The sequence below is a fragment of the Carassius carassius genome, chromosome 18, assembly GCF_963082965.1.
Source record: "Carassius carassius chromosome 18, fCarCar2.1, whole genome shotgun sequence".
Lineage (NCBI taxonomy): Eukaryota > Metazoa > Chordata > Actinopteri > Cypriniformes > Cyprinidae > Carassius > Carassius carassius.
The window spans coordinates 1,621,287-1,632,070 of NC_081772.1; the positions used below are offsets into that span (position 1 = coordinate 1,621,287).

The window sequence follows — 10,784 nt, forward strand, 5'->3', positions numbered from 1 at the left end:
AACAATAACTGCTTTTTTTTTTAAGGAAGCAAATTAGTGTTTGTGTATGGGTGGGGTATAATAAGAGATCCATTACATTCTGTAAATTATTTTGTATAATCTGTTCCTCAAATGATTAGAAATAAATTCAGATATGACTAACTTTTCATGATAGCTACTGGAACACGAAGCAAATAATATAATAACTGAATTCAGATTAATTTTATAATGTTGAGAACGTAGAAATTGTAGTTCTATAGCAAGCAAATAGTTTGCATCTTTAAAGCCAATTTTACTAAGCAGTTTCTAAAACTATATATTTTTTAAATAACATGTACAAATGTACAAATTATATAAAATATTCAGCTAAATAAATTTTCTTTAAACACCGAAAAAGATGCATGCTGTCAGAGAAGCGCTGAATGTTTATTTCTGTTAAATTTTATACATTAATAAATAAAGAGAGATGGCAGCGGTTTTATGGCTTGTTTTATGATCTCGCTCGTGCATCGTTCGAATATTTGACCGGCATGCACCTGAAATAACGTGCGCGTTCACCCGTGGTGCGTCTACTGCATCCTCTTCCCTGGATTGGAGAGAGGCACTACATTGCATCTCTAAATTTAAACCGGAATGGAGTCATTCGAAAACACCGTGATAGGAGGCAGTGAAGGTCATTGATCTTTCCGGTAATGAATCACGACTAATGAACGCCACAGAAAAAACACCATGCATGGGGAAAAATTAATCATTAATGATCATAAACATAATATCAGCATCTGTAATGCATTCTAGAAATTCTTTCGCACGCATAGACTATATAATCTTTTTTATGTGATTTAATTCATATGCGATTGGAAAGTGTGTGGAAGAAAAAAACTATTAGGCTATTATTTTATCGCCTCGATGAAGTTAATTGTGTTTTCGTTCAAGTGGAGAATAGATTTCCTCTGTTTATTATAAGCTTAAGGACGGATTTGCGTCAGCGCGCGACTTGCGAGTTGAGATAAAGTTGTACAAATATTGAAAAAAGGAAGTGCTAACAGTCATTATAAAGTTCCAACTCTCCGAGTTGGAGGAAATAAGGGTCATCGGCTGTATCCTAAAATACTAAAGTATCTTCTATTTTTGGCCTAAATCAGGCAGGTATTTCCGCTTATTTAGCCTGAATCAGAGCTCATCGACAACAGGATGACCTTTATCGAGAGACTCCTGCTTCCTAACCCCAGAGCAGAACCTCTGAATAAAGCCTGGTGATTGTGGATCGCTTTCTTATCAGAGTTTGTTGTTTGCATATTTTTGAAAATTAGAAAACCGGTCAGAAGCGCAGCGAATGCATGCAAAACCAGGATATTGTTTATAATTACGAATGCATCATTTATATTACACCATCTTCTAAAAGTATCATTTTAAATTATTATTTTCCAATTATCCTAAGCTGTGCACCATTAAAAAACTATTCAATGTTGTTCATTATTTTTAGTTTTATATAATGCATCCTAATAAAACTTATTTATTCGCTCAAATTAAATAATGATAATATTTTTATTCATGCAGGCTATTTATGCATTGGCTTATAATTAACAACTCGTGGAATAGCTAAATAAATTGGTTCCTCTGTTTGTTTGTTTTTCTAATATCTAATTAAAATTACAATTTGATTCACTTAGAATGAATACACTTGAAAACAAACTCTGAAGTGTTTAAGGTCGTATCATATGAATCATCGCCAGTTAATAAACGTGGTGATTTTTAAGAGTCATCCTGGAAGTGCTCGTCGTGTTTGGGGCGTGTTGGACCGTTCTGTCCACTTCCATTGGCTTGCAAAGAGCCAATCAATAACGGAAGTCCTGCTTAGAGCTTTTTGGTCTCCTGTCTGGAGTTCCATACTTGAGGAGAAACGCGAGAGAGGGCAGTTTGTACTCATTACATGTAGTTGTGTGCGATTCTGTGTCGAGAAGTTTTGGCTTGCCTGCCAGGATGTACACGGCGGGACTCAATCCGTTTTACGCATCGAACTTTAGCCTTTGGACCGCGTACTGCTCGAGCGGTTTTGGGGTGGACAGCATGAAGAAACCCTCGTTCTGCATCGCTGATATTCTGCACGTTGGAGATGCTGAGAACATCCCCGGTTCGTCTTCGCTAATGGCTCACATCGGGGCCCGGGGATCCCCGTTACGCCCGTCCCCGATCACTCCAAGCGCGTCCGCGTATCACAGGCACGGAATACACTTTACATCCAGAGCTGCGTTGAACGCGCAATCCGCGCCTCCGCTGTGCAGCAAAGACCTCAAGTTCGGGATCGATCGGATATTATCCACAGACTTCGAGCCGAGGGGAAAAGAATCGCTATCGCTGAGAGGTAAGACGTATTTTGGTAAATCACACACACAGTGGGTTTCTAGTAAGCACTTATGGAAAGGACGACATTAGATTGTTTAGGTTAAAACAATTGGATGCGTCCAACCCAATGCGCGCACGGCCCTGTTCATAAAATCCAATACGAGTTGAATTGGAACCTTAGCTGAATTGTTTGGTGTTTGTCGTTCTGTAACAGATCTCACATTGATTGTTAGTCCGAATCGGCAGTCAGCAGTCCATGTGTCTGCCAGCCCTTACTTCGCGTCCATGAGCGAAACCTCCTCCATGATGGGTTCAATAAGCAATGCCGCGAGGCAATCAGGGCAACATCAGTTTCAAGACACCTTCCCAGGTAGTGTAGACACCCCAGTCGAGCCCTAAAGAGCAGGAGACGCTCCTATCATTTTGCATGCGTGTGCAGTGCCTTTGCACATGCTATTGAATAACATGCACTCCGGCCAAACTGCATTCTCAGGGTCTGTTGCATCGGTTGTGTTCTAATGGCGTGTGTGTTGTTTGACCCAAACAGGGCCTTACGCGGTGCTTTCCAAAGACACAATGCCACAGACTTACAAGAGGAAAAGGTCGTGGTCCAGAGCCGTGTTCTCCAACCTCCAGCGGAAAGGCCTCGAGAAGCGCTTTGAAATCCAGAAGTACGTCACTAAACCGGACAGAAAACAGCTGGCTGCGATGCTGGGCCTCACCGATGCACAGGTGAGCGACTGATTATCAATGCAAACGAATGCATACAAAAAATAAAGGTGTTATTTATTTAAATAACGTTTTGAATTGAAACGCATGCTTTAGAGTGCAAAGAGCCATCTGGAGCTTTAGCAGCTGGAGGCTCGTGCATTTTGCGACAACCACATTTCTAGAGAAATGAAAGTCAATTATTAGCAAATGCAGGAGGGGTGCAGTTGTTTCGTTTCAAATCATCCAAATTTAGGGGATTTGGGCAAGAGTTTCGGAAGTAAAACGACAGAAAGCGAATGCGATAAGAGAGTTTCAAAACTTTCCGGTTAAGTGTTGAAAGCCGTCTTGGTCATTTCAATTAATTGACAAACTTTTCGATTCAGTTTGTGCATGCATTTCTATATTGCATAGCTAAAAGTGCACTAAATGTAACAATGCACGTTCATCTTGACATCTCATTCTCAAAACGGTGCATTACAATACAAATGCATAAATAAAAACACATTTTAATTTAAAAACACATACTCTAGCATTGGAAGAAAAAAAAAATTAAACGAAGTTTCTCCTGTTTTAGGTCAAAGTTTGGTTCCAGAACCGGCGGATGAAGTGGAGGCATTCCAAAGAAGCGCAGGCGCAGAAGGACAAAGAGAAAGAGCTGACGGATAAATCCGCGACCGAAACCGAACCCAAAGAACGCGAGGACTCCGAGTGTGAAAGCGAACCGAGCGAGTCCGAATCGGAGGACGGCGCGGAGGACAAAAGCGACGTGGACATTTCTGACCTCAACAAAGCCAATGTGATTATTCCCGGAACTCTCGCGGTCAGCACGCACGACACATGCAGCACAGACTCCACGACAGAAACGAGCGCGTGAGCATCTGATGGACGCCAATTAAGCGTATTACGGACAGAGATACAGAACAGAGCGCGCGCGAGCCATCGTTTCTTTGTGAAACAGACCCTTCATGACCCTTGAGAGAGGACAGCAGCGATCTGGCTGCAGTGAACCACTCGACCTTCATGAGACGATTTGGGAATTGAATGTTCATCATTTAAAACGTTGATAAACGTGACTGTATTATATTTGGTCTGTAAGTATTTGCACTGAAAATGTAAATAAACGTTTGTTACTAATATACCACGTGGTGTATTTATGGAAAGCAATGCACTTTAGCCGAAATTCAAAACGAGTAAATTAAATAAAATACTTTAAACAAACAGTGGATGCATTTATGTCAAACTAATTTCCTCACTTTTTCTGAAAAACAATTAGGCTATAGTGCATATTTCATATAAATGTTGTTTATTTATCGTTATGGTAATGAACTCTTGCAACACAATTCTCACTAATAGCTGCCTGCATTTATCGGTTGCATAATTCAGTAGTTCATGTCATTTTCACAATTTTGCAGAAATCAATTACACATAAAAAAAACTATAATGTATTAGTCTAAACAAAAGTAGCGCGTGCATCTTATTACGAGAAAAACATAATGAGGGGCAAGCCTTTTCTCTAGCAGCAGTTAAAAATTAGTTTAAAATCTATTTCAATTATTGATCAGTATTGATTATTCAATATATTTATTAAAATAAAGATCATGACACGCATTAAGACAAGAAAATGATTTAAATGAAAATGAATATATTTATTTTTGACAAAATTATAGGATTTATTTATTTCATTTATTTATTTTGGTTAAGTGTACATTTTTAGTAATGTGTTTCATAATAGTTATAACTGAGATTTAAATGCAAGCAATTCAATAGACAATAATCCAGATAATGTAATACTGCCAAGGCTTTTTCGCCCTGAAAAACAGGTGAGCTGGGTGAAATCTGGCTTCCAACAATAAACAGAGAGCGAAGAGCGTGGATTTATGGCTTGTACCTTCGCTGGCTCCATATATCAGCAACAGAGCCGATGAGTATGAATGCTTTATGAATATAAGTTCAGATCTGCGCATCAAAAACTACTCCATTTATAGACTCTATCTGTCTAAGCTACACTTCACATGCATGCAATGAGCTGGAGTGTATAATGTCACGGCGAAACTATTCGAGGATTTAGACAATAATCCATCCAGAGATATTACAGCCTCATGACATTACTTTAGTGTATATTTAACATCTTCTGATGAGTTATTGCACATTTAAGTAGTTTAATGAGTTCATAAAGTGATAAGAGCAGCTACTGATTCATAACAGCGTTGCGTCAGAGCGTTCACCCAGGGCATTCGTTTCTGTGAGAAGAATTAGGATTTAAAAGACATTTATAAATCTGGAACATCCCAGCAGTTTGTCTGTGCCAGGAATACGGCGAAATCACAGAGAATGAAGCAGAAGTATGTGTGTGTTTGTGCCTCTGTATGACAAGTGTGAAAATGTTACTTATATATATACTTTTATTCAGCAAGGACGCATTAAATTAATCAAAAGTGGAAGTATGACTTTTATATTGTTACAAATGTTTCTCAACAGTTCCTTTGAACGTTCTATTCATCCGTGAATCCTGATAAATAAAATGTATCAGTTTCCACAAAAAAATATGAAACAGCCAAACGTTTTTAACACTGATAATAATCAGAAATGTTTCGGGAGCAGCAAATATTTTCATGATTTCTGAAGATCACGTGACACTGAAGACTGGAGGAATGATGCTGAAAATACAGCGGAGCATCACAGAAATAAATTGCACTTTATTATATGCTACAAGAGACAACAGCTTTTTTAAATTGTAGCCTAGTAATATTTCAGATTTTTTTATGGTATTTACTATATTTCTTCCTAAATAAATGCAACCTTTACAATTTTAAGCACAAACTTTGGAAAAGTAGGATTATATATATATATAGAAAATGAGAAAATGTAACAGTATATAACAGAAAATGCCAGGACATTATCCATTAATTTTACAGACATTTCTGTTAAACATAAGACAACGAATAAAGTGCAAAAAGAACTAAAAAAAAACAACAGGTAAAACACCTGTATATATGTGACCCTGGAGCACAAAACAGTCTAAAGTCGCTGGGGGTATATTTGTAGCAATAGCACAAAAAAAAAAAAAAAACATTGTAGGGGTCAAAATTATTCATGTTTCTTTTATGCCAAAAATCATTAGGATATTAAGTAAAGATCATGTTCCATGAAGATATTTTGTAAATTTCCTATACCGTAAATATATCAAAACTTAATTTATGATTAGTAATATGCATTGCTAAGAATTCATTTGGACAACTTTAAAGATGATTTTCTTAAGATTTAGATTATTTTGCTCCCTCAGATTCCAGATTCCAAATAGTTGTATCTCGACCAAATATTGTCAGATCATAACAAACCATAAGTCAATGGAGAGATTTAGAATATTTATTCAACTTTCAGATGATGCATGAATCTCAATTTTGAAAAATGTACACTTAAGTCTTAACAATACAGAAAATGCCTTAATGTCAGTACATCACATTGTGTCCTATTGTTTTATAAAATATGTAATTTTCTTTACAAATTGCTGGCATTAAAAAATTACCGACAAGGTAAAATGAAAAAAAAAAAAACCTGTCACAAACTCCTAAAATGAACAATTGAAAACTCAAAGCACTTTAGTTTCAGGTTAAAGAAGGATCCAGGAAAAAAAAGAGACTGGACACAAATAACAAGTTATCAAACAATGCCATAAATAATATGAAATCTTAGTTCATATTGCCATAATAGAATCATTTCAGAATTAATGTTAGTTCATCTTTGACCAACACACGGAGACATGAAGATCTCAGGAAAGCAGAGCTCAGAACATGAATGATTTCCCCAAAGACCACCTGAAGAACCACGAGCTCTGCTCTCCTTCAGACCTCTGGAGATCTCCGGTTTTTCCACTTAAGCACAAATATTGAATTCCACTTCAGGACATTCCCCCTTCACACCTAAACCTCTTCCTCCGACCTACAGACGCTGCATTTACAGTTACAGCTTAATCACTTTCCATGGAGAACTTATATCTGTGAGCCGGCCTCATAATGTGTGCATAAATCACTCGTCTCAGATTCTCCTTCGTGAAGTTGTGAATCAGGTTTGTATGCACAAACATGCAATAACAATAAAAGTGCAAAAGCTTAACATAATACTGCAGTGTTTGATTTGTGAAGTGTCTTCGGAGCGTTTATGATCACTGGGAGAAATCCCATCTGGCCCAGCATTTAAAGTCCAGCGTTTCTTCACTGTTTAAAGAGCGAGTCGAACGTCCCTCTGACCTCGACACAGAGCAGCTCGCAGGCCGAGACGTTTTGAGTAAGGAGCTGCTTCACATAAATTAGGGCCCTGGGTGTTTTTGCTTCCAAACACATTTGCAGAAGGATTAATGGGATTGATTCGGATCTCCACGGGACGAGAGCGAGTCGCTGATCAGCTGCTGTAGAGTTTCACTCTTCTAAATGTTTCAGGCCTGTAATGTAAGTCAGTCCATCAGTGAATCAAGTTTGAACGATTTAGCTTTTTCCAAAAAGTGCATCAGGTTGCATTACGTTCCTAAAAAAGTGAACGTTAAAAACAAATCACTAAATAAAGTATTTTAAATTCTTTTTTTAAAAAATGTAGTTAAATTCTACAATTTGTAAATTATAATAAACAATTAATATAAAAATTATACATTGTGTATAGTAATTATTTATATTTCTAATATATATATAAAATGATATAATATATAAAATATGTAAGACATATGTCTAATTAATATATAAAATCTAAAAGTGTATTTATAAATTATAAATTGTTGATAAATAAATTAATAATAATTAATAGAAAAATTATAGATTACATATAATAATCATATCTTATAAATTTTTATATATTAATTGTATATATTATTTGTTTTATATATATACATATTATGCATATGTAATTGTACATGTTTATAAGAATCAACTTATAATAATTAATAATTAATTACCAATAAAAAATAAGATAAATAATATAAACAACATGCAATAATTGTATTTTATATATATATAAAATATGTAAAAATCTTATTTTTCATATTTAAAAAAAATATAAAATACAATTATTGCATGTATTGCATTTTTGAATGTTATGTGTGTGTGTATATATATATATATATATATATATATATATATATATAGACTAGAATTATGAGCGTTTTAGATGCTTAACTTCACTTCGAAACACATAAAACACAATATTGTTCATAATGTGTTAAACCACAGATGGAAGCAGAGGACACTTCTGAGATTGTGTGAGTGCAGACGGAGAAAGTAAACCCTTCACCTTAAGAAAAACGCATTATTATTCAGTTTAAGACGTGATAGACTGTGGCAGGACTTTGGACGATGGCCCGACTCTGTTTTTCTAGTTAAGGCAAGGTTTAAACTCAGTTATAATTACTTAGCTGTCATTCAAAGAAAGCGAAACTTTCAGCTCTTTTTACCTCCATAGTGTGATATTTTTAAATGAGAATCTGGTTTAAAACAGAAAAAAATACACTGTATACTTGATCAAAACTTTACTGTTAAAGCTATCGCACTCATGCCTTAGATTTTGGCTCAGCCCTTTCAGATTTTGTCGAAAGGATTTTAATTAAACATTTGTTTTGTGTTACATTCAAACTTGTGTTCATATTGTCAGTCAATTTTTTTTAAATAAATGTATTGAAAAACCTGCTAAAGTTTGGTAACGTTAAATCATTAAACTGATTGCACTAGTCCCAATTTGTAAGTTTATTTGCTTCAAAAACAGCGATTTTATCCTCTCGTCGCTGGGAAATATAATTTTGAGGAGCGTTTGTTTCCAGAAGCTTTACTTTCTCTGTTCCTCAGCGGAGGAATGATCTTCACAAGCCTCCAGAACATCATCTCACATCTTCTGAGGAACATTTATATGTTCATCTCTCAATCATCATCGGATTGCATTATGTTTAGATCAGTAAAATCTCATCTTACGAAGACATATTAATGACCGATATAGAAAGACGACTGATGTTTATCTAATTTTATGTAGGTATCTTCTGTACTCCTATAAAGAGCTCACTGATTTACATCAGAAGGATCAGAATTTCATCACTTTTTGTCACTTTTTCTGTAATAAATTGCATATTTTTGCTCAGTTTGAGTATTAAGCGGTTTATCCTACAGTATGAGCCATGAAAGCCTGATGTATCAAACACTTATGCAAATGTAATTTTATTTTGTACCTATTATTTCATATGTAAAAAAAAGTGTCTTGACTTCAGATTAATAAATTGCCATGTCATCATGCCTTAACCTTCTCATTTGTCTGTAAATGACTAAAAATCTTAGCTTTTACACGTTTCCTGCATTGACGTGTTAAAGTCTTCAGTGTTTTGCATGTTCACAGCGATGAAAACCGATCTGGGTTACACGGGAGCTGTTGCCACATTACCAAAAAGCTGCATTATCGAGCGATTTTCTAACATGCTCGCAGCTTCCAGGCTTTTCCACAGACCGAAAGCGTTTGCCAGTCGGTTGGGAGAGGGTGAGGAAAAGAGAAGAACGGAAAAAAAAGAGAGTCTAAAGTTAAATTTAAAGATGTGTTTCTTTTGGACGCCCGTCTGCGCAGCTATAAACCAAGGGAGACATTTTCATACGCTACATTTTTCTTGGTTTCGCTCGGAGTTTCCTCCCTTCCTCTCGCTCCACCTTGGCTCTGGTTACATGCTCCACACTGGCTGCAGACCACAGAGGACGGGGCATCATCGCCTCGTGAAAAACCCATGAAGAACAGCATGGATGGGGCCTGGTTGTCCTTGGCCGGCTCTTGGACTCCTAAGAGACTTTACCACTCGGGCTCGTACTACTGAAGAAGGCTTTCAACACCCGTGTGATTTTAAAGTAATGCCTTGTGCACACACTTAAGTCTAATCACAGACTGTTATTGGTACTAATGTAAAGACTCCCAAGGCCGTTGAACATGGCAATAAACCTGGCCTGGAGGTTTCTGCCAGCTCTCTGGCATGTCTCGCTCCTGGTTTGTTGTTAGTTAGCATTGATCGCTCCTCTGTCGGAGACTTATCTCACGTCCCATCTGCGGATTTAAAGACGTTTACACTGTCAGTGTTCAGCCAGACTGCAATGATATAAAAAAACAAAGATGGAGAAGCTAATTATTGTCATCAAAGGTGGAACAAAGAGGATATTTAGCTTAGGTTAGGTTTCTATAATCATGACGCACGTGGCTTTTTGATTTATGGTGCTTTTCAAGTTAATGGTTTCAGCCCAAGAAGTGCAAAGCCATGAACATATGTATTAAAGTCCCTCACACAACTCGATGATGGGTCATTATTTAATTAATCTAAATAAATAAAAAATGTATGCATGTAAAACAAAGGAGCATTATGATGTTTCACAGTATATATAATTATAATTTATATTATATATGTAATTAAATTTAATAAATTTAATTTTAGATATATATATATATATATATTTATGATTATTAAATGTATGAAATTTTTTTATTTAAATTATTATAAATTTTTATTACGTTTTTTTTTCCCACAAGATTTACCCTTTAACCGCACAAGTAAATGATCTGATTAGGGTTTTATTTATGTCTTTGTTTTTTTTAACTCAAGCTTATCTGTTTTTTCACATCCTCGATACCAATTTATCAGCTCACGCAAAGGAACGAGGATGATGATGATCTGGAAAAACACAAAAACAACAAAACTACAAAGCTTTAATGAGGATTTAATTATAGCTTGGTACTGTAAGTTAAAGCAGCTC

At 36.0% G+C, this 10,784-nt stretch overlaps 1 protein-coding gene across 2 annotated transcripts; it reads left to right on the forward strand.

Moving 5' to 3' along the window:
* The first annotated feature begins 1,785 nt into the window (after positions 1–1,785).
* LOC132092072 (H2.0-like homeobox protein) lies at positions 1,786–4,169 on the forward strand. 2 transcript variants are annotated; one of them, XM_059498142.1, is made up of 4 exons: positions 1,786–2,341; positions 2,537–2,692; positions 2,870–3,054; positions 3,608–4,169. In XM_059498142.1, exons 1-4 carry the CDS (start codon positions 1,960–1,962, stop codon positions 3,905–3,907), a joined length of 1,023 nt encoding a protein of 340 aa, XP_059354125.1. In that variant the 5' UTR covers positions 1,786–1,959; the 3' UTR covers positions 3,908–4,169. The 2 variants fall into 2 exon arrangements, with proteins under 2 accessions (XP_059354125.1, XP_059354126.1); XM_059498143.1 differs by lacking the exon at positions 2,537–2,692 and having other exon boundaries at positions 1,796–2,341.
* The last annotated feature ends 6,615 nt before the right edge of the window (positions 4,170–10,784 follow it).